We start from the raw sequence: 23743 nt of genomic DNA, 5'->3' as shown, positions 1-23743 counted from the left end.
ATCCCCAGCGGACACCCTCACTGGCGGCTGCCGTGGAAAAGGAGATGGGGGTTTGGTTACTCTCCCAGGTGCTTGGTGCGCCTTTCTTTTCTCACAAAATGCACGTAGCTTTGAAAGGTGCTCTTGTTTGCTGCGACTAGAGGGTGGCTTGGAGTTTTAAACGTCTGAGTGACTCGAAGTTCTCCGAGAACTTGGAGGGGTGACTGGTTGAAAGTGTGGGAGCCAGTGCATAGCCAGGGACGGACGGGCGGTCACAGTGGTCGCATGATCGTGGATCCGGCCGCAGACTCGACTGCGAAGTGCAGAGCTTTGTGGCCTTCCGGTGCACCCTGTGCCGTCCCTTCACCCAGGTTGGGTGCGTGGGTGGGTGTGCCATCCGTGGATGGGTTCACACGTTGCTTCTGCATCTAGAGAGGACTTGCACTGTTGGAGTCACCGGGGGACACGGCTCTGTTCGCGCGATGTTCTCTGAGGGCTGCTGCCCACCCCGCCTCTGGCTCCAACTGTCCCCTTGCGTCTGTGTCCATAGCCGATGGGCCCTGGCAACTCCCATCACTGAGCCCTGACAAGAACAGAGCTGGGGGTGAAGTTCCATCACCCAAAATGTGCTACTATGTTCGGTTTCAGTCTTCCATTGGGGAAGCGGCCAGGCCCAAGCAGAAAGTTCCCAACAGTTAATTCTGTTCATCGGGGCAGGGGCCCCAGAGGGCCTGCCCCTGAGGGGCCCAAAAGTCAACATCTCCAAACACAGAGCTGAGTCCAGGCCCTTAGGGCCCAGCACTGGGATGGGAGCTGTGGCTTCCAGCCAGCAGGCCCAAGCAGCATCTGCTCAGAGAGCCTGGGGACAACTTGGGGACGGTGGGAGGCCCCCAAGCACACCTGGAAGGCCCTGCCTCCCATGGTGGGTGCCCTTAGAGCTGGTGCCTTTGTGAGGAGCCCCTTGCCACAGCCCTGCCTGGAGCGTGGGGCCATCCCAGGGGTGGGACCTGCCTGATGCAGAGCTCCCACGAGCTCGTCTCTGCGAGTCATCAGCATATCGTTTCTGCTCAAGTGTATGTGACTGCCCCAGGTTTGGGCCATTTCCTGTGGTTCCAACTCCTGTCCCAGCACATCCGCAGACCACCGAGCTCACCTTCCATACTCACTTGGGGTGACCACTGTGCCTTAACTGGTGAGACCCCCGTTGTCACTGACGGCGTGTGACATTGCAAGCACATGACTGTGTGTGACATTGCGAGCACATGACTGTGAGGAGGGTGGTGGACTGGGCGGCGCGGCCTGATGGAGCAAAGAGCTCGGAACCAGGGCCGCAGCACCTGTGCCGCTGGAGGGGTGAAGGGGCGCGTGTCAGAGAGAGACAGCGTGGGCTGGGAGGGAGGGGGATTGGAGGGGGAGACAGGGTCACTGCAGCCAGTCTCTGCTCCCTGCCTCCGGCCACTGCCCCGGCACAGTGGATGGAAGGTCCACAGTCTCTGGTTCTCAGATGTTCTTCGCTGGGCGCATGCCTTGCACCTGGCCATGCGTCCCTGAGCGCACGCTGGCTGGCGGGGAGGGCTGGGCTCGGCCACGTGGCCAGCACAGAGGCCGGACCACCGTCGCTGTGTCTCTGGAGTCGGAGCGTTCATGGGAACAGCTCAGGGGTGCATTCCTCTGTGTCTACCCGTTGCACTTGGGTTTAGGGGAAGCCCAGCTGAAGAGGTCGGGTGGAGGGTATGGGCTGGGCTGATGGCGAGGATGCTCTGGGCAGCGGAGTCCAGGGTGTGGGGCAGAGGGCCGGTGGGTTCCTGGTCACAGAAGAGCCCCCTCAAAGTGCTCCAGAGACGGGGACAGTGGCCCTGAAGGCTCCTCTCCTCCCCACTCCAAGACGGAGGTGCCGGCCGGTTGGGAGCAGATAAACCGAGAGTAGAAAACCGAGAGTAGAAATTCCTGGTGTTTACTCACTGGTCGTAAAACACGTGAAATCCTTAAGAAAAGCACTTGGGTGCACTTGGCCGTGGAGCGCAGAGCACCCTGTGGGCTCGTCCGCGTCCTAGCAGCCAGAAAGGGCTCTCCGTCAGTGCCGCACGCACCCGGGCCCCGAGACGCCAGTGTATGTGCTGCTGCCGCACCCGGCGCGCTGACCGGAGGAATGCCGAGTCCCTGACTCCGACCCTCCCGGCGGTCACCTGTGTGTGGCTCGTGTCGGCCTGAGCAGAGCACCCCGTCCCCTGCCCTCTGGGGCGAGTTCATCAGTCTGGGAACGACGGCACTAGGGGCTGCGCTCCGGGGCTTCCTTCCCGTCGCTGAGACACACGTATGGGATCTCCGTGGTCAGTGTGTGGTGCAGACGCCACGCAGATGTTTTGGTTTGCTAGCAAAATCCAAGTGCTTGACCTATTTTCTTTCTCAATTTTTTGTTGACGTACAATAGAATCACAGGATTTCAAGCTGGGGGATGGGAGCTCAGAGATGTTGGTTGTGCCCCCCTGGCTCCGATTCATCAGTGGGGAAACCGAGGCACAGGGAAGTCTTATAATCTGCCCAAAGCCCAGTGGAGTGTCTGTCGCCCAAGGATGGGTGGGGGGTGGAAGGCCTGTGAGCCTGGGTGCCTAGATTGTGTTTTTTCTTTTGCACCAAGTGTCAGTGTATCTTCCAGAAGTTCTTCAGTTTCCATGGTGACAGTGAGGGGCCATGATGCCCACGGAAGGGGGTGTTGTCGGCATGTTCCCGTGTGTCTGGCATCCTAGGTGTTGCATACACACAGCACTTCCCGACGCTCCAGTCAGAACCAGGACTGGGGGCCGCAGGGTGCAGTTCCCGGCCGAGGGCCGGGCTCCTGTCCTGGTGTGTCACTCCAGGGGCAGCGACACATGGCTGCAGGCCAGCTCCGGCTGTCCAGGGTCCAGGGGCCCCGCCTGCACTTACACCGTCGCTGTGGGTGGGACGAGATGGAGCTCAGTGTTCTGCCCAGTGGGTGCTGGTGTCACCCTGTCACCACAGGAGGCTGCTTGTGGGAAACACCGAGTGGCCCTTCTCTAACGGTGCCATTAACAGTTTTCCTCGGTTCCGGAGCAATGCATGTGCTGCGTTTGCAGAGTCGTGTTTGACGTGACAACTGCGCCGCCTCTGCCCCCATCCTGACTTTGCATCGTCCTCTGTGCCCTGCTAGGCACAGCTGTGCCCAGCCTGCGGTCTGGGTGGTGCTGGCTGCGACCGCCGGCTCCTTCCCTGGGGTTTCAAAGTCACCATTGCTATTTGGTTGCAAGTCACCACTCGCAGCTCTTGACCTTCTCCAGGTCACTTGAACTTTGAGTCGTGATACTTCACGGACTCAGAACGTACAGAGAAGACTGTGCGTTTGATCTCTCAGTACTGAGGAGCAACAGCTGGATTGGGGTCTTCGGCCCAGTCCCCAGAGACATGACCTTACACAGGAAGAGGGAGTAGGTGGCACCAGGTCAGGCAGCACCGCAGGGCCCGTTGCTCTGCTCTGGCATCTGAACCCTGGGCTGCAGACCAGCGGGGTGTGGGGGCGGGGCTGAGGGTCAGCCCTGCAGGAGGAAAGCCCCTCACAGTGGAAGCAGGTTCTCTCCTGATGAACTGTGGCCAGGGCCCCCCGGGTGCCTCACCCCAAAGGTGCTGCCTGGTCTCAAAGCTGTCTGGGACACATGTCGCTGTCAACAGCATTTCCACAGCTGCCGGTGCCAGCGACCTGGCTGTCCCTGTGTGCCTGGGATGTGGCATGTGGCTGCACGTGCTGTTTCAGGTCATTGCCAGTGTTGGGGAAGCCCAGAGGCTGTCCGGTGGCACAAGGAGGCGTTGGGGCTCGTAACTTGGGCTTCCTGGGACCACTGCCGGGCCCCGCCCTGCCCCCCCACCCCGCTGCATCGTCGCTGTCCCTCACTGTCCGGGTGGATCGCTCCACTTGCCCTCTGTGCGGCCTGCACGGCCTGTTGCAACGGCGTGCGTGCTGGACGCCCATCCCTGCCCCTTGGCTGGTGCCCCCTGGAGCCTGCACCTGTGGTGCCCGGCAGCGACCCTCCCTGTTCTGGAATGTGGGCATCAGCTCCATTTCCAGACCTCCATCTGCTGTGCCGACTTCCCTTGTCTCTCAGGCGACTGTGACCTTGTTGACGGCTGGGGTCAGCCTGGCGTGTCCACGACATGAGCGGTGGCTGGCAGCCCCACGCAGCTGGACTAGGTTCGTCACCAAAGCTTGCAGGGAGCTGTGCCGACAGGGGTCACCTCCAGGAGGGGTCACTTTGTATAGGAGTGTTTCTGTTGGCTCTCTAGAGGCTGCATCGCCTGTAACAGTAGTGAAGCCTAGTTAGTGACTGTAATGCTGCCTCGTCGGTCACAGCAGCAGCGCCTGGTCACAGCAGCGATGGCTCCATTCAGAGTGTTGACCGCAAACCTTCGTATGTCGTGTGAGTGTGAACCAGTACCCTGGCCTCTTGGGATGGGCAGGGCTTGGCTACATTTTTTAGTCACTTCTGCGAAGTTGTCAGACTTCGGGTCAGGGAAGGTGTCTTTCCTGTGGCTTCTGACCCCTCCCGTCCTCAGAGGTGCCTGACCCGGAGTCTCAGTCCTGTGGACAGACAGTGGAAATGGTGGGTTCTGGACTTGACCCCCACTGAGCGCAGGGCCCACAGAGCAGGACCCACGTGGTGCCCGGGCGGCTGTGCTGTCAGGGCAGCTGGTGGCAGGTGTCACTTTGGTGCACCGGTGCTGATACCTGTGGTGGCCGAGGGGTGTCCCAGGGCCTGTGAGGGCCCTGGGGGAATTACTGAGGCCTGTCCGCTGTCCTCTCCTGGGAGGGGGGCACTTCCTGAGCAGGGGGAGGGGCTGCAGAGACCCTGCCAGAGCTGGCGACCGCCCACCTCCAGGAGAAGCAGGCCCTCCTGTCCCTGCCTGGGCTGAGCCCACTGGGAGCAGAAGGGCTGGCTTGCAGCCCGGGAGCTCGGCAGCAGCCCCCCTGCCCGCGCCGCTGATGTAGGAGCCTCCTCTCAGGAGGCCAGGTCCCCTGTGGGGTGCCGCGCAGGCCGGGTCAGCCTGTCAGGAGCCCTCTGCTCAGTGGGCCACCATTCCGTTTGCGTCCGTCTGGTCTCTGTGCGCCTGGGGTGCACACTGAATTATTCAGGGAGTTTAGACTCTTCCCGAGCACCACTTCGGTCGTGTTAGCTGAGTGGTTCTGTTGTGCGTGCGTCTCTGGCAGGTTTTTAATCTTTCACGTGTGAGTTTAGGTTTATTTTCTTTTTTGGCTCTTAACGTCCCGTGTGTTGGACCCGATCGGAGGCCAGTTTGGCCGGGAACACGCAGGCTGCTCCCTGGAGCCGATATTTGCATACACATCTGCATAATCACATCTGCATACACATCTGCATAATCCATTGCCCAGTGAAGTGGATTGTGGTTTTACATTCAGGTTTTCCTGGCCTTAGAAAGGCTGGGGCACTGTCCAGGTTAGAGGTGAGAAGGTCACCCTTTTGTTGCTGCCTGGTTCCTCCCGGTCAGCATAGCGGTGTCCCTCAAAGGACGCCTACCTCCTGGTCCCCTCACACCGCCACCGTTGACTTGAGGGAGGCGTTTTCACAGTCGGAAGACTTGGGCTTCGAGCTGCCAAACCTGTTCCCGTGAAAATGTGCCAGATTGGAGTCTCACTCGTGTTCTTTCTTCTGACTGTGGAGTAGCGACAAACCACTTTCCGCACGGCGAATAAAGTGTCCCCAACTTCCTGGGGTGACGGTTCTGTCTAGCAGCGCTGATTGGTTGTTGCGAGACGTCATTAAAAATGGTGATTTAGTGCTAACCCTGACGACCTGGCCACCCCCAGAAAGTTCCCCACCTGCCTGACTCTTAATACCTGAAATCCGCTGGTGAGTGGTGGCGTCCCCCCAGACCACCGCCCGGTCCAGCAGTCGATGCCGACGTGAGCGTTTCGGGGACAGCTCCTTCGTGGGACTAGACTGTGGGAGAACATCACTTTCGGTACTGAAGGACGGCCAGGTCGCCAGTGTGCTGCCTGGTTACTGCAGGTCCCTTCATCGAGCACTCGCCCGGACCTCAGTGGTGCGAGCTCGCTTACTGCACGGTTCACGAGATGTGACTGACGGGCTGCGTGGTGTGAGGCTGGAGAGGGCGGTGGCAGGGCCGGCTGGGAGTGTCCCGTCTGTGAGAAGTGTCCCTGGGCCCTGTCCTTCCAGAACTGGCGAGATTTGGTCGGAGCTGGGGGGGTTGAAGAGCGGGCACAAGCCCTTTACAGTGGCCTGGTGGAGAAGGTCAGCATCTCCTCAAAACGCAGGTCACCGTGTCCCCTGCAGGTGACTCAGCACGTTCCAGGAGTTGGGGGAGCCGGGCAGTCTCGAAGTCCTGACTCAGGAGCCACACAGGAAGCTCCAGGACAGGCTGTGCTGCATCAGAGGAGAGAGCGGGGAGGTTGCCATGGCGACAGCCCACACAGCCCTGAGCGCCAGGTTCCCGCCGTGATGGTGTGGAACAGCCCCAGTGAGGACCGGGCTGTGCCCGAGGAGGGAGGGGATCACTGGGCAGGGCTGCCCGGTCCGTGCCCGGTCGGAGTGTCAGTTTCCTTCTAAGTTAAAGCTCTTTGTCTTTGGATTTCCAGCTGACAGTTGGGGCGTCTCTGTAGGTGTTTGTGGAAGTTTGCAGAGCTGCACTTGTGAGCCATCTGGGCGCATTGTGAGGACCTGGTGGTGTCTTCCTGTCATCTGTCCCCAGGCCACCGACAGCCCCAGATGAGGCTGCTGGACACAGGAGCCCCCAGAGGGGTTGCCTGGGCCTTACCATTGTCACCTCAGGGCCCCTCTGCCTGGTCCTGTGTGACTCGTCACTTCTCAGCCCTGGTGTCTGATGTCATTGGCGGGAGGGCAGGAGAGTGTCACCGGAGTCAGCCGCTGGGGATGCAGGATGCCTGTCCGCAGGGGGCGTCCAGGAAAAGAGAACCCTGTCACTGGGTTGTGTGGCCATGTCCCCCGGGCTGTCTGAGGGGAGCTGAGGCCAGAGCAGGTTTGTTGTACGTCCGAAACTCAGATGACCTGGCTGCCCTGTGCTTTCGGTGGTGCGTCTCTGTGGCCGGTCTCTGAGGAGGTCACGTCACTTGTCACTTTGTGTCCTGGGCGGTCCAGTCTCATTGCTGATGTCAGTCTAGATGGCGGCTGATGGAAGCCCACTGGGCAGCCTTTCATGGACAGACAGGTGGACGGATGGACAGGAGGTGCTCATTCCCTCACACAGCGAGTGTCGTGGGAACAATTAGCTGAGGAAGAAAAGGAGGCAACTTCTGGTGGAGTTTGCTCTTTTTCTGGTTTTATTTGCTAACACTTTAAGCCCGGGTACAGGCTCTGCCGAGGGTCAGTACGGTGCAGCGGAGAAAGTCAGAAGGAACAGGAAGGATGCTCAGTCTGTTAGTTGACAGGGGCGTAACCAGGCGTTTTCTAGCCCGGCTGTGACCAGGGTACCAGGACAGGTACCCTGAGGACAGGTCTTCCTGCGTTCACCGTGCGGTGCAAGGGGCTGGGCCTCGGACGGGCCTGTTCAGCCTGGACCCGGGGCCGAGGGCCAGGCTGCGGGGCCTGGCCTCCCTGACCCAGACGTCAGTGCCCCGAGGGGAAGTTCTGTCTTTTTTCCAATGGTTTTAGCAGTTTTATTGAGTAACTTAAACTTGCTGAATGAGTATAATTGTGTCAGTTTTGATGTTTGAGATGCTGTGTGGGATCGTTGTGACCAACACAAATACTATTTTTCATTGATGTTAAACGTTACTCAACTGCAGTTGACCTTCACTGTTATTTTACGTTGGCTGCCGCGTAGTCACGGGGATGCGCAGCTCAGCGTCTGGACGTGGTCAGTAGTGTTGTGACAAGTACGTAAAGGGGACCGCTTTGGAGAGGTCCGCCTTGTTCGGGGTTCCAAGGGTGGGTTTTCGAGTGTTGGCTTCCCTTCTCACCTTGACGCTGTTCGTGGTGGAGTTCCAGTGTCCCCGGTGTGGCGTAGGGGCCGCAGCGTGTCCCCGATAGGTGGGACCCTGGGTAGCGCTCCGCAGGGTCCCGCAAGAGCGAAGGTGAGGGTGAGAGCCCAGGCCTGGCCACGGAGACTCTGTCACCGTGTGCCCCTCTCCCTTCAACCCAAAGTCAGCAGAGTCCCAGGACCCGGGGTGAGACGCGGCTGCCCAGACACGGGGCTGCCCGCCCCTCCCCCGTGGCGGGGTGGAGAGTCCCACCAGGAACAGAGGCGTCAGAAAAGCAGCGGGCCCTGCAGCCTCCCCGTGTACAAAGAGACCTCAAGTTGGCTTTTGTAGGTGGTTCTGAAATTGAAGTAGAAGGTTCTGGAACCTGCCATTGCTTGAGATGAGGTCTCGGCGAGTCAGTGGAAGGTCCTGGCTGCACCTGAGTGTGGTTCGGGCTGAGTGTGGCCTCCGCCAAGGTCCGGCTTGTCCAGTTCTGTCGCTCCATAGAGAGCAGTTCAGTGGAGTTGCGTCAGGTAGGCGTCCATGCGGACGCGCAGGAAGGACCGGGTGGCCCCGCTCTCCGGGGGCCCAGGGAAGCCCAGGCTCGGTCTTGGAACCTTCCCTGCCCTGCCTGGTACGGACGCCTGCAGGCTCGCACCCGGGGCCGCCCTCGGCCAGACCGCGGTGTAGGTCGTGTTAGGGTCCGTGCGGGTGTGGGTCCTCACCACGTGCTGGCGCTCGCTGCCGCCGCCGGGGTCCTGGCCTCCTCCCCGTCTGTTACCTCCTTCAGCAGTCTCCTGAACTCAAGACTTGTCAGGCAAGCCATACCCAGTCTGTCACTGAAGATGGCCGTGGCAGGGGAAGGCCAGCGACCCTCCGTGGTGCTGCAGGTCAGGTGCCCGTTCGTGGGCTGTCTGGGAACGAAACTCCCAGGGCATGATGTTCCGATGAAAGTGCGTGTTTCGCTCTCAACGAGCAGCTCGTGGAGACTGTGTTCGGAGCCTGGCGTGTCGGGAGCTGCCGCCCCAGTGTTTCAAGGTGCAGGCAAGGCCCAGGACGCACAGGCGTTTCTGCCCCGGGAACTGCTTTTGCCCCCGAGCTCTCAGGTTGGGAAATCATTTAGGCGTGCACCATTTTCCATGAAACGGTGTCACCCTCGGCACCCACACCGAGACAGGTCCCCAAACTATGGTTCTGCCCTCCAAGTGAGAAGTGCTTGTGACCCGGTGTCCCCTCTGCGCGTCTTCTCCCGTGTCTGGCGTTCTGCTGTTTCAGTGGCTGGGCAGCTCACCTCTGTGGCACCGGGTGGGAGGTTGCACCCTGCCAGAGCCAGGGTGGACAGGGAAGGTTGGGCAGACAGTGGGGCCGTGGAGATTCGGAGGGACGAGCTTTTGTGGTTGGACGCGGCTGCTCCTGACTCGCGCTGGCGCCCGCATCTCCCGCCCACCACGGATTTCACGGGAGTGAGCGCAGTGACATGCAATGGGGGTGAAGGACAGGGCTGGTGTTTAACACGCTTGTGTCTAGTCTGCGTGTGTTTGCACACCCTGCACACACCTGGGAGACAGTGGGTCTTCAGGGGTTTTATCAGCTTCTGCGTCGCGAGCGTTTCTGCGTGGCCTGGCATGCAGTTCTCGGCTGGCAGGTGCTCGGGGGCCCGGACGTGGAGAAGGAGCCTGCTTCTGGCCCGGAGCTGCCGGCCAGCAGGGGCTGAGACTGCGTGTCTGCTCTGCACGGGGGGGACGTCCACATGGAGCCCGGCCCCAACCAGGGTTGCTCCCCATAGAGGCTCTGTGTCCGTCGTTCCTCACCCGGGAACCGAGGTAATCGGACGGGGGAGCTCGGCCCCTCCGACCCCCCGTCTGCGGCCCCTGCTTTCCTGCCGAGTCTCCCGTCCGAGGTTGTGGAGGAAGAGGCTGCTCTCCTCACTCGCTGGCAGGTCGGGTCTGCGACACTCAGCTGTGGCTTCCCCCGAGTTCTTCATAGGCAGGCTGGGGCGACGGCGGGTGTGGGTGTGCGTACGCGGAACAGCGTGTATTCTCGTCCCGTTACTTACTGATTATCGGCGCTCTCCATGTGCACAGCCAGAGAGCCGAGTGTGTCCCGCCCCGTGTTTCACAGTGACGGTTTGTTTTCCTGTGCCGTGGCCTGTGTTGGGGCTCTCGAGGGAGAGTGGAGCTTCGCTCCATCATTCTGTGGCCACATGGAGGGCTCCTCTAAGAAACATGCTTCCGTGTCCTTTAATGAAAAAAGCACTATCTCAGGTCAGTGTATTTCAGGCAGCAGTCTGGATGACGGGCGGTCGGTGACAGGTGCGGCCCCTGCAGTGACGGGCACGCCGAAAGCATTGGGAGAGAGAAGCAAAAAGAGACAGTGTTCTGTAGACCCTTACTTTACCAACAAACTGCTCATCGTTTGATTGAAAAAATTCACGTTTGTATTTGACCGCCGGGCAGAGAGACCTCCGAAACTTGGCCACTAGCAGAATCACGGGATGTCACACTTGACAGGTGACTGCCCTCCTTTTCTGTGGCCATTACGCTCTTCACGGTCAAGGTGATGTAAATGACTTCTGATGTAGGAATTTCAGGAAGGTGCCCAGAATCTCAGATGATAGTGGTAATTCCATTAAAAAAAAAACCAACAAAAAAACTATGGGTTTTTGTTTCTAGGAATAATAAAATCTTCAATGCAGTATTTTCTGTAATTAAAAATTACTAAGTTAATATAACAATTACATCAAAAAAGGGAGAAAAAACCCTTTCTGGTGTTACTACTTCTTGGTTTTAAGTAGCAAAGTTTTACCACTAATTCTGAGACAGGCTTTTACGGAGGCTGCCGACGTCATAGGCTAAAGGACGAAACCTGGGAGCCTCCCCCCATCTGCCTGAATTCTTGACGGAAGCGGACGTGCGAGGAATGGATGCGTCGCCTGCAGACACCCCGGACCTAGACAAGAAGTCGTGCACGCCTTCCAGGTGGGCGAAGGCAGGCTTGTTTTCAGATTCTGCAAGTTTCTCAGGGCTCCTGGACTCGCACTTCGGGCTTCGGTTTCCACGTTTTCCCCGGGCGAATAAAATGTCGAGGAGGCCAAGGCTGAATGGGGGCTCCCAGGTGTCCACCCGCCCGGGGGGGAGAGCCCACCCTTTGAAGTCCCACTGGAGGAGCCGTCAGTGGTTATGGGGAGGGGAAGCCTCTGAGTTCAAAGCCTGTCCTGGCGCGCCCCTGCCAAGTTTCCGCTCGGGACACCTCGGCGGCCATCAGAGGGCCGGGAGCTGAGAGCTCGGTGGAAATGAATCTGTGTGCTCACAGCCTTCCCCGCCGGCCGGCCCTGTGCTCTCCACCTGATGCAGGGAGCTGCTCTGACCCCGATCCCCGAGCAGGAGGAGGGCTCCAGGCCCCTGCCTTTCTCTCCTCCTGGTTTGGCCACTCACAACAGCAGAGGCTCGGGCTGATGCTGCCCACCCTTCACGTCGGGGGAGGAGGGTGGAAAGATGAGGGAGCGCTGGTGCTTTTCTCCAGAATCAGCTCAGGGCGAGGCCGTGTATGAGACGTGGGGACGGGCGCATTTCCAAATTATACTGTGTTTGCTGTGTGTAATGTGCACCTGTGTTTTTGGCCCAAATTTTCAGGCAAAGTATCTTTCATTTTAATTTTTTTATTCTGTTATTTCTTTACTTATATTTAGATATTGGTTTTTTGTATTATGAAGGAATGTTAGCGTTTATTTGTGAACATACGGATATTGTTACTCATTTCTGAAATTATGCTTTTAACACATAAGCGTAAATATCTTGTGGAATCTTCATTGTATAGGTACAGAATTAGTACTACCCATGTATAGTGTGCATCCTTATTTTTCTCTCAAAAATTCAGGCAAAAAAAGCATGCATTACACAGGACAAACTACGGTGTGCACATGCATTTTGCCAGTGCTCAGGGTTCCACTCCCTGGTCTGAGAGACTGCAGAGGCTCAGGGCGGGGCTCGCACTTGGGACTGGGGCCGTCTGCGTGCCACTCGGAGACGCCCTGGCGGAGTTGGACCGTCGGGCTGTGGGAACCATCGACCTTGGAGGGGTGCGGAGTGTGGTGTCCCGAGCTGGTCGTCGGGCTTGGATCAAGTTTTAGGATTTGAAACTGGATGAAACATCCGACTAAAAACCCAAAAGCCCAAAGCGGTGTGTTTTGATCCCGTGCGGACTCTGTCTCCGGTTCTTCATGAGAAGGTTCACTGGGGCTGACACTGTGGGAGGCACACCCCACACTTCCCCACCAGCTGTGCCCACGCACACAGCGCCACCCGGAATGGATTTGGGGGAATGTCACCAGCTTCGCTGAGAAGAGAGAGGTCCCGGCGCTGGGAGCCCGGGAACACGGGGAAGGAGGGCCCTGGTGTTTCCGCAGCGTGGTTCTTGCTGTCTCAGGAGATGGGGCCCTTTTCAGTCTTCAGTGGCATGGGCAGTGTGCTCGGCTTTTAGACACGCATTCTGCCCCTCTGAAGAGCGGTGCAGGAGCGAACACGTCCTCAGGACTCGGGGTCACGTGTGCAGTTAACTGGCTGGACAGCACTGACCCCTGCGGTCCCCCCAGCCCCCATCCCGTGGTTGTCCTGTGGGAAATTGCTTGTGTGTGTACAGGGCTGCATGTGCACTGCATGTGTGTATACACATGGCTTCCCATGTGCGACTGCATTGAGATGGCACCTGTGGGACCATGTGCACATGTGAGGAGAGCAGGTGCAGACGGAAGTGAGTGGATGAGTGAGATGCAGCCGGCTGGCCCAGAAGGAGCATGCTGTGTTTCTGGCGGTGACCGTGGAGGAGAGGCAGAGGGCACTCAGTGGCCCTGTGGATCCTGAGGGCTGGCCGGCAGCACAGCCTGTGTCGGGTGTGGGTGGCTCTCGCCCTGGACTGCCACTCGGCCCCCGCATCCCGCAGCCCTTCCCAGCCCTGAGCGAGTAGGAGGCACGGGGCCACTTACGTCCTCAGAACACCGGGGCGGCCACAAAGTCCATTTAGGTTTTTCTGTGAAGTAAAGTTCACTTTTCATTTTCAACAGCCACACTGTTGATTTGGATATTCTGAGTGTGTCGGCTGTCTACCACGTGGTAGCACATTGCTAGTTCTCAGTTCATGTCTCGGTTTAATCGCCGTCAGCTTCAGCTGGTCCACCCGACTGTGGGGCATCGTCCAGCGAGGACTCTCCCGCAGGAAACCTTAGAAACCACTTGTGACACTTCTGATCAGTCACAGCTTCTCCCTACATTGTGCAAATCTTTCTTTGCATTTCAGTTGCGTTTGTACCTCTCAAAACAATAAAGCATAGTGTGCTGAAGATGTTGCATGTTTTCTTCCATTTTCAGTATTAAAAAATGGCTGCACAAAATTCACCAAAATTCTGCTTTTTTAAAAAAAGGTGCACACTGATACGACATTTGTCACCATACAATCTAACAAAACTGTTTGGAATGAAGTTAAAGACAACTGAGCGCCACTAGAGCCCTTTTACAGGAAAAAAAAAAGGCCAGAAATCTTGGCCACCGTGTGTGCCCTTGGAGAGCTGTCCCCGCCTCCCAGGACAGCCGCCCACCCCCTCCCGGGCGTGTGTGGTCCTCGCCGTGTAGAAATCGCCACACAGCCTGCACTCAGAAACGCTGCTCTTCTGCGTCCCTCGTCAGCCAGCCGGGTTCTTACCTGGGGAGAAAGGCTGAGCGAGTAGCCGGGTGACCCGCTGTGTCCTGGCCCTGTGCTCCTCACCTTTGCCCCAGATAGCTCCCATCCCCGGTTATTTATTTTGGGCCGTGGGGCCTTCCTAGATGGCCTGGGGAGGGCCACCAGGCCTGGGGAGAGTCAGGGGCCGGGCCGAACGCACTTCCTGGTGGGGCAGCTAAGAAGATTTGGTGGGAAGGAGCCCTCCACTGAGCTCTGAAAACCTCTACTTCATGGATTCGAGGCTCTGGCTTAGCCAAGGGCTCCTGGAAAACCGTCCCAGAAACCAGATTTCGCAACTCCATCCCAAAATAGAACTGTGACTCAGTGATTGAGAAAACAGGCCTTCCGGAGCAGGCCTGTGCCCGGGGCCTCCCAGCGGCCTCTCCCCGGCTCGGCACCACCTCCCTGACCTCCCACATCTGCAGGAGCTGGGGCTGAGCAAGCCGTCATCAGGAGCAAAACCAAAGATGTACAACAAAGGGGCCGTCTGTTCATCTCTCCAGACAGAAAGGAGAGAGCGCCGGACGCGACAAGGACACTCACAGAGGAGAATGTCCATGCTCTGGGTTTTATTTATTTTTTGCATTCGATGAAGAAGACCGTGGTTACAGCCCTGTTTCAGCGTGTAGGGCGGCCCAGCCAGCCTGCCTGGGGTCGCAGATGCTCCGAGGTGGGTCTGGGGAGAGCGGCTTGGGTGGCTGAGCCGCATGCAAAGCTCTTCTTTCCCGGAGTGTCTCTGCCGGCGTGGAACTCCCAGGGTAGAGCGTTTATGGTATTTGTGTAATGGCTTGAGTTTGTCATGTCGGAGAGGCAGAAAATCTACATGTTTCATACTCATTTACATGTTTACACCCAGAAAAGGCTCTACAGTCCCTGTGCCCAGCATTCGAGGGGGGGTGAGATTGCCAGCCAGACAAGCGTGGCCCACCTGGGTCAGCGTGCCCGCCGGTACCTCTCTGCTGACAGCATTGATGGCTTTGTGACCCCCCACGTACCTCAGGGCGGGGTCAGGACCACCCAGGCTCTGCATCCCCGGAGCCCTAAGACGGGCCGTAGGGTGAGGCAAGGTGGGGCGTTCGTTGGATCTAGTGAGCTCGGTGAAGTAGTCACCCGTCAACTTTGTGTGCCCAGGAATGGCTGTGCCCAGCCTGTTCAGTCCTCCTGATAGAGGACACTCGTGACAGCACTGGAGGAATGAAAATAATCTCTGTCTTGACGCAGTTCTGTCTGTGCAGAGGCACGGAGTGTCACGCGCCCCCTGTGCAGACCGCCCTCGTTCCTGTAACGACCAGTGGGAGGAGTGAGCCACAGAAGTGGTTTCCACTCTCCTCCCTGCCCCTCACACAGTCCTGCCTCTCCTGGGTGCCCGATGCAAAGCCCCAGGGTCGGTGGGGGTGGGGGGTGGGGGGGGGTTGTGACGGGCGTCTCCAGTGCAGGGCGGAGGGGTGGGCGCATAGCGCAGACCTTGCTTGCTGAACAAAGGGCCGTGCCCCAGCTGGGGCAAACTTGCGGGGTGGGGGTGGGGTTCCCACGTGGTATCGGCAGGCGCCCTGGGTCCAGGGACTCAGACCTGGGCCCAGAGGCAACGGGCCACCTTCTTACACTGGACTCAGTGCCCACACCCCCCGGAACATTCCTGTGTTTCAACTTTGAGAGCAACTACTTTGGAGCCAGTGTGAAAAGACTGGAAAACACCTAAGTCAGTCACTGAACCAGTTCAATACTTCACGACCGTTGCTAGCTTACTCAGTTGAACACGTTTACGAAGGGTCGGACGTGGGAAGGCCCCCGAGTCGAATGCATGGAGGAGACGTGTTGTTTCATCTACATTGAGTTCTGCCAACTACTTCCAGAGTGTCATTAAGTTAAAGCCCCGAAAATATCGAGGAAGGAGCAGGACCCGGAAAAAGCTCTGTTAAGAGCCTTTGGTGCGCCGTCATCAGATCATGCGAGGCCTGAAGCTGTGTTTCAGAAAACAGCACGATTGTATCACTGGGTTGAAAAGCGAGTTCTTGGTGCCTGTCTCTCGCTAATAACTACCTGCTGTTGACAAGCAGAGTCCCCTTCCTGGGATCCGGGGACCACCCACACAGCGCGGGGCGGAGCGGTTCTGCCTTGGGCGCCGGCGCCACCTAGTGGCGGAGCCCGCACATGGCGCTGGTGCTGCGCAGTCCGCTGGCCCCTGGGGCACAGAAGGTCCTTCTGCAATGGCCTTTGTTCTGCAGGTGACAGGTGCCTGACTTCACCTCAGGAGACTCCACTAGTAAAGCACCTTGTTTTTTTAAAGGATCGTTATAATTTCCATGTAAACAGACAGGGTTTGGGTCTGGTGTCTTTGGACAGTGAAGCGGCGGCAGAACTTGAGGTCGCGGTTCCCTTGGAGAGTTACGGGGTTTCATCTGGTCCAGAGTCTTTCTCTGCTCCCCCCGAGCGAGATGTTCCCTGGGCAGGGAAGGACGGGGAAGGAGCGCAGATGCTGTGAGTTCAGGGCACTCTGGGGCGGGCCCCAGGGCGACTCCCGGCTCCCTTTGCTGTGAGGAGGGGGCCGTGCGAGCCCTCCTCCCTGCTCCCCCTGTGTGCCGCCCTGTCCACATCTAACCCCCAGCGCCGACAGAGCCTGCCTTTCAGCACCGACCGGACAGCCGCTTGTAGGGCCCCCTTCCCGCCCTGTCCACTGGGCGAGGTGGACATGCGCACCGACAGAGTGTGGTGTGCGACCTGTTGGTGATTTCTCTTCATTGTTATGTTTCTGTGCGATTTTTCCCGAAGGGACTTGCTGTGAGATTTGGGGGTGAGCGGGGTGTACACACCATACAGCAGTGTTGAGCGGAGGCCTGCACCCCTTCACTTCAGCGTGGGTTAGGTTTGAGAATGCGGCCACTGCCCCAGGGTGACACGTTTTTACAGCCCAGGGCACGAGGAAGCAGGGAGTGTGGCCATGCTTTATTTGGGGCAGGGGCCCTGGTCCCGGGAACCTAGGGACGCCCTTTGTCTGCTGGGACCCCGAGGGCCATGAAGCCGGTGCGCGAGGTCCCGAGGGCGCTCGGCCTGGGTGGCCCGCCCCCGGCCATGCTCTTTGACGTGCCCTTCGTCTCCTGTGCCCGGAGGCTCATCGAGAACCCTTGGGTTCACTGCTGCCAACGCTGTATCCGAGTGTCTTCTGCTTGGCGCCCAAAGCACGTCCTGCAAGGGCCGCTCCTGTGCCTCGCTTCTGCCCTCAGTGACTGCGCTGCGTCACGTGTCCCTGGGGGCAGGTGTCCTGTCCCTGAGACCTTTCCCCGGGGACTCTTGCCCAGACACCCCGGCGTGTCTCTGGGTTGTGTGTACTTCAGTGGCTGGGACCCCCAAGCTTGAGCAGTGTCTTGGTGCCTGTCATTCTCGTTTCTCTCCCAGCGTCCCACCCTTCTCCCGTCCTGTGTCTTCCTGGTTCCCAGGTGTCCCCTTTTAAGACAGGTAAATGGCAGGAAGGCTCTTCTGGAAAACAGTATTTAAAACTGCTCGCTCTTGCTTTGCGGACGGGAAGGTCACAAATGCCAAAAGCATCTGCTGGCCTCCGAGGATTCTTTCTCGTCTCGCAGTCCCCGAGGACGGGGGGTTTCCAGGTGGGCCGTGCCAGGCTCCCGTCTGTGGGTTGGGGGCTGGGTCGGGTGCGGTGAGGGCCACGAGTGGCCCGGCCCCTGGGGACTCGGGTTGAGGCTGTTTCTGTCTCCATCTCCGCCTGCCTGCCTGGGATTCGTTCGGTGGCTCTTTCTTGAGTAGCAGGCGGGGGCAGGATGACGATGTCCTCAGCTTCCTCTGCTCAGGCTGGAGGGCCGAGTGCCTGCACAGGGGGCTCGCTGTGGGCCCTGAGTGCGCCGCCTCCAGGGGTCACCCCTGAAGGCGTGACATGGGGAGCCCTGACCAGGGTGCCGCTACAGTAAAAACTCCTAAAGGAAGATGAGAGGGGAGTGGTGTTTCTTCTGTCGAGTGCCCGTACCGGCCGCCTCCGTGCTGTGGGGGCCGGGGGCAGCTGGCGGGTGTGAGCTGCTGCCCTGGGGACGGCCCCCAGCTCGCGCCCGAACTCCTGGGCCGGCGGGGGCCTATGGGAGGTGTGCTTGTGCAGGGTGAGCCTGGCACCCCCAGCCCTGGGGCCGCGTGTCTGGTCAGGGCCAGAGGTTAAAGCCGCGTCCAGGAAGGCCCCGGAGACAGAAGCGGAGGAATGTAATGCGTGTGTGGGTCACACAAGCGATCGTGGGCCGAGTAGAGAGCAAGCCTGGGAAGAAGCCTGGGTGAGTGGGCACACACACGTTGTGTGCCTCAACACCCGGGCGGCGCCCAGACGCCTGCGCAGGTGCCCCGCGGCCGCCGTGACGGGCAGGCCTTTCTGAGCCCTGCAGCTTCTGGTCAGGGCCCAGCGCAGGCTCCACCTGAAGTGCATGGCTGTGCTCCGAACGCTCGGCTGCCCTTCCCTCCACGTCTGATGACACGTTTGCCACGTGCCGCTCCTGAGGCAGCTCCGTGTGGAGCTGGGTCACCTACCGGAGCGGCCAGACCGTGAGGGGACGTTCTGGGCGGACTGTTGGCCGAGGCCAGGGTGGCGGCCAGGCCTGTGTCCTGGCGGTGGGCGTGGCGGCACGTGGTTCTGTGAGAAGTGCACCTGGCAGGTGAGGTGGCCGATGGAGAACACTGGAAGCAGCCCTGACAGACTGGGAGCAGAGGTTTGGAGTCCTGTCCCCTCGGGGCCACTGGGGAAGTGGCTCGTCACAGCCGTGGCCTGTGGATACCACATAGCGTCCCCCTGGGCAGAGGGGAGGCCAAGCCCCTCGTGTGCTCTGGCCGGGCCTTGCGGGTCCAGAGAGCTGGGGGTGTGTCCAGGGCATCTCCCCAGAAAGGTGGGGGTGAGTAGCATGGCTCCCCCCTCCCTTCCTTCCTCCACAGTACACTTTCGGTGTTGGGGTTTTGGACTTGAACTCCGCAGGGCGCCAGTCGGCGTCCCCGGGGCAGAGCAGGCTGTTAGCCAGCCCTGCCTGGTGTGGCCACGGGCGCGTCTTGGCCTCTCTGCGCATCTTGCCTTGGGTAGCGGGGTGACGGTGCAGCTCTCTGGGAGCCCCCATGGTGGGTGCCTGCGTCAGAGAGTTCCTCGAGCCCCGAGAGGCCCCCTGTCCCTGTGGGAAGCGCTCTTCCTGGCGCTTGCTGAGCAGGTCACCTCTGTTACCTGGTGACTGTGGTCACAGGCAAGTAGATAGGTGGCACCCCGTTTTCCTCGCAGCCTCCCAAGTCGCTGAGACCCACTGAGAGAAGAAAAGGCCCCACCCCGGTGCCCACGCTGCCTCCAGTCTGGCCGGCTCCTCCCAGGGCTGCACCGGGAGCCGGCCACACTCAGCACGGTGTTGCCCCCAGACGGGTGCCCACGCGCGCCCCGTGCCCGGCTGCTTCTCAACTTTGTTCTGTCCTGATGGGAAATGGTAACCTCACGTTTCACGTTTGATCCTTAGGGGCAAGGCCGCGCGGCTTCTGCTTTTCTGAAGACACGGCTTCTGTGCTCTCCGACGGTGGCCACGGCCTCAGCGATACCCTCTTGGCGGAGCACGGCCCCGGCAGGCTCTGCACGGAAGTCGCTGCCTCCGGGTGCGCCCGGGAGGACCACGGCAGGGAGTCGGCCAGGAGGCTGGAGCCCCCGCGATGTTCTGTGGACTCGAAGACGCCAGCGTGTTGCCCCAAACAGGAGGTCCTCGGTGCCGGGGACACTGCGGACGTCCCTTCAGGTGCGGATCCGACTTGTGCGGACGGGGCGTCCCGGCAGCGCTGGCCCGAGAGCCTGGCCAGCCGCCTGAAGGAGCAGCCGTGTGGTGTGCACAACAGGGAACGTCCCGGGCGGGGCACGAGGTCGCTGGCCCCCGACCCAGCCCCGCTGGACCTCAGTGAGCACTCGACCCGCGAGGACCGTGGCCGCTCGGGGCCAGCCTCCTCGCCACCGGCCACGCTGGCCGCCCACCCCTGCCCCTACTGCAGCCACAAGTCCTACTACCCCGAGGTCCTGTGGATGCACAAGCGCCTCTGGCACCGCGTCAGCTGCAGCGCCCCCCAGTGGACGCGGCCCAACGGGCACAGAGGCGTCCGGGACAGCCTGGTGTTCCTCGTCCGCAGTGGGCGCACGGGCCCCCCGCCCGCCCTCGGGGGCAAAGACTGCCAGCCCCTGCCCATCGCGCGGTTCACACGCACCCAGGTGCCAGGCGGCGCACCAGGGCCCAAAGGCAGCTCCTTGTCCCTGGGTGGGACCACCAAGGCCACCGGCTTGTCGAAGAGCAGGGAGGGCCCGCCCGGGGGCCCCTGCGCGCTCTGGGCGGCTGGCTCTGAGGGCCCTCGGCAGACCAAACCCGGCCCCGGCCCTGAGCAGCATGGTGCCCTGGCCCCGACACCCCCCCCAAGGCCCAAGCACGAGGCCGGCGGCCCCAGACCCGCACCTGTGGCAGGTGGCGGCTTCAGCAGAAGTACCACCCCCACCCCCACTGTCACCGCCCGGGCCGGTTCCCAGTCCCCGGCCAGCAGCAGGCTGGGGGACAAGTGTATCACCCCCGTGGCGGGGGTGGGCCTGGGCACCCCCAGCAAGCACAGTGCCCCGGACCCACAGAAAGCCAAACCAAGCCCTCAGCCGCAGGGTCCGCTGAACAGGAAAGGCGATGGGGGCCCCCCTCTACCTCCCCGCGAACCCCCCTCCAAGGCCAGCCCGGGCCCCAGGGGGAACGCAGCCCTGCCGGTGCCGCCCATCCTGCAAGCCACCAGGCAGGAGCCAGCCTCTGAGGGCCCTGAGAAGCGCCTGGACATCCTCAGCATCTTCAAGACCTACATTCCAAAGGACCTCGCCACCCTCTACCAGAGCTGGGGCGCCGAGGGCCCTGCGCCGGAGCACAGAGGTAAGCTGCGTGGGCCCTCCCACCTGCCCGCCCTGGTGGGGCCCCGCTGTTGGGAGCACGGCCCACCGACGGGGCTGTCCGACCCGTGTCCACAGGGCTGCCCTCCCGTGACGCCCGAGTGGAAGGCCACGCCGACACTGGTGGGAGCCGCACAGCGGCCTGCGTGGCACTGCAGTTCTCTGTCGTTCTAGACAAAGTTTTGATAGATATTCGTTGTCCTTTGTTAAGTTTTATTTTGCACGTTATGTAATTAAAGAATATATACATACATATTTGTATAAGTGTATAAATATATGTCAGCTATCCAGCATTAATAAGCTAAGCCTCGTAGGCCATGAACGGGCCACTCAAAGCTTAGGGGACCGACTCCCGCTCCTTCTTGAAAAAACACACCCCCCTGCTGGTGCCCGCTCCCGCCAGAGCCAGGGTCCTGATACCGACGGTGCTGAGAAGCAGGAGTGCCGGCAGGTCCCCAAGCACCCGGCAAAGCCCCAGTGTTTCCCACCAGCAGCCGCCCAGCCCCCAGGGAGCCGTGCCTGGGAGTCCACGCCTGGGCAGCCTGCATGCTGCGCACTTTCTCAGAGAGGGTCCCTGTTGACTGGCCTCGGAGGTCGGTTCCTCTCCAAGCAGGAAGCTGGGAGCACTTGCAGGGGTATGTGCTTCATGGTTGGGGGAAGTTGTGCCAGCAGAGGGGCACCCCGAATCCACTGTGGAAGGGGACTGGGTGGACAAGTGCGGGTCTCAGGTCCAGCTTTTCTCCTGAGGCTTTGGAACCGGCCCTGACCCAGGGGCACCCGGGCCAGCCAGGCTGAGGAGCGATGCCTTTGGGGCAGGTGAGTCGCCCTGGGAGGGAACCTCAGGCTCTGGTGTTGGGCCATCTTGGGAGCTGTCGGGACTCCTCTGAAGGGAGCTGAGTCCTGTGGATCCCGCTCACAGCTGGCACTTCCTGAGGACTTTCTGGAGGGAAGCTGAGGGCCTGGATGCCCGGGGATGTTGAGAGGCTGGGGGACCCAGTGGGCCCTTCTCCCGGCAAGGTGCTCTGTGCACCGACGTGACCGGACACACACATGTTGGTGGGCGGCGAACCACAGCTGCCACATGGCTTCGTGTTCATGTTCTCCGACGCCTGCTCTCTCGCGTCAGCCGCGGTCCCCAGCCCTGCGGGTTGCTTGCTGTGGAATGGGGGGAAGTGCTGTGTTGGTTGGCCCTCTGCGTCCGATGCCGACCTCACTCTGGACGAGGGTTTCCTTGGAAGTGAGGTGGCAGGACAGGGCCCAGGCCTCCTGGTGCCGGACCCCTCCTGGCAGGGGCGCCCCACGCTCGCTCCGTGTTCGGGGACCCCTACCTCGTGACCAGAGCTTGTGCTTGTGGGTCACGCCCTGGTGGCTGCACCTTACTCCTCGTGAGCGCCACACCCGCTCTCCAAGGGCACACACGTCCCCCCAGCCGCCCTGTGGCCAGCTCGTGGCGTTCATTGTCTTCCCCCAGGAGAAGCGAGTTTGAAGTTACGGGCTTGAGAACGTCAGACAGCAGAAGCAGAACTACAAAGTAGCCTGGTGCAGGTTCCTTCTCCGTAACATTTAGAGAACTGAATTGGTTGTAAGGGTTTTTGTTTAGAGAGAGGCTTAGCGTTTGTTTTTTGAGTGTGAGAAACGCTTGCTCTCCACACAGCGCACACTCTGCCTGGATGCTTGTTCCCTGCCATGCACACCCGAGCAGTTGGGGCTCTGCAGACTGTGGGGGTGGGGGTTTCCGCTCCGATGGGGCTGCTGGGGGGCCTTGGTAGAGGCATAGCCTCCTGGGCTCAGGGAGGGGCCGGACCCGCTTGTCTAGGGACCTCATCCACGTCCCTGCGCCACGGCCATGCAGTGAGAACGATTGCCTGGCGAAGGGGGACCCCACTCGGGGCTTCCCTTTCCTCGGCTGGACTCCGTGTGGGTCCTGGGCTGGACTTGGGCTGTTCAGAGCCCCCCGGCACTCCTCCCGGAGACGGGCAGCCCCCCACACCGCATCTGTACAGGTTCCCACCGGTCGTTTTCTCTCCTGCAGGTTTGTGTAGGAGGCTCCGGGGTGTTGGGGCAGGGCACAGACCTGCGCCGGGGTGGGCTGGCTGTTGGGGAGGCGGCCGGGATGTGAAAGTCCCTGCTATGCAGACCCTGCCACGTCCGCCACAGCCCAGGCAGCGGTGCGGCCGGGATGTGAAAGTCCCTGCTATGCAGACCCTGCCACGTCCGCCACAGCCCAGGCAGCGGTGCACGTCCCCGCAGGGCGCTGCACGCTCCCGTCTCCGCGCTCCCTCCGCTGCCTGTAGTTCCTGGGCCTGGGGGCGGTTGGTCTTTGCCTCACGAATCTGGACTCTTCCCCGATTCACCTCGAGCCCCTGTCATCATTCGGACTTCATGCTCGGAGTCTGTCCGCCCTGTTGCTGTCTCACATCGTCCTCTGACGCGTTCGCTGCGTCTGCCTGTGGGGTAGCGTCGGAGGAGGGAAGGCTGGCCTTCACTGCTGGCCGCCGGGGAAGCATGTAGCCTTGCCTTGCAGTTGGGGAGGAAGAGGTGTGCAGGAGGGAACCTTCCAGAAGGGGAGGAGGGACACACCTGTTGTGTCCACAGTGCAGGTGAGGGCTTGGCTCACAGGCGGGTCTGTCTGGGAGGCGGAGGTTTTGTCGGCAATGGTTCTCAGACCTCCCCCCACGTATTGCCACTGAGTGACATTTGTCTAGCAATGCGTAGCCTGGAGGGCCTGCAGGGGTGGGGGGAGGAAGGAGGCACGTGGCAGTGAACCCTCCGGAATGAAGGAGGAGGAAGATTTTCTGTAATCGTTCTGCGGACTCTGAAAGCACGTGAACTGATGTAAATGGTTCGTTGGTAAAATAGTAACAAAGTAGCGAGTCACCTGTGCTCCCAGAGCCAGGCTGCAGTGTCCCATACCCCAGGTGACAGAGTGGAAGGTGGACAGTGACAGAGTGAAGTGACGCTGGATAGACACCACGGAAGGTCCTTCTGACCCGGACGTGAAAACAGGGTCACACCAGGGCTGCCCCATGCGATGTTCGGAGTGACCTTCCCTGGTCTGAGCCCCTCGGACTCCATGCGGGGGCTTCTCTGGGAGGGGGGACTGGTGTGCCCTGGAGGTGGGTCAGGCCCCTCCTGGCCTCCGAGCCCCCTCCGCATGCTCACCTTGGGTCTCTGGGCCA

At 60.5% G+C, this 23743-nt stretch overlaps 1 protein-coding gene across 4 annotated transcripts in view; it reads left to right on the top strand.

Annotated features, from left to right (window-relative positions):
* The window catches only part of ZNF516 (zinc finger protein 516), a 77778-nt gene that overhangs the window by 43611 nt on the left and 10424 nt on the right, over positions 1 to 23743 (top strand). For 3 of the 4 annotated variants that reach the window (XM_037035934.1, XM_037035942.1, XM_037035925.1), the window contains exon 3: positions 19129 to 20547. In XM_037035934.1, the coding sequence (XP_036891829.1) occupies positions 19129 to 20547 (1419 nt within the window). Of the gene's footprint in view, positions 1 to 19128; positions 20548 to 20642; positions 20814 to 23743 lie in introns of those variants that run through there. The other variant, XM_037035947.1, reaches the window with a different exon arrangement.

The sequence above is a fragment of the Sturnira hondurensis genome, unplaced genomic scaffold, assembly GCF_014824575.4.
Source record: "Sturnira hondurensis isolate 20B ecotype Veracruz unplaced genomic scaffold, ASM1482457v3 Scaffold0001872, whole genome shotgun sequence".
NCBI lineage: Eukaryota > Metazoa > Chordata > Mammalia > Chiroptera > Phyllostomidae > Sturnira > Sturnira hondurensis.
Note: the sequence above shows the minus strand (reverse complement) of the source record. Positions and strands in the feature narration are given on the sequence as shown.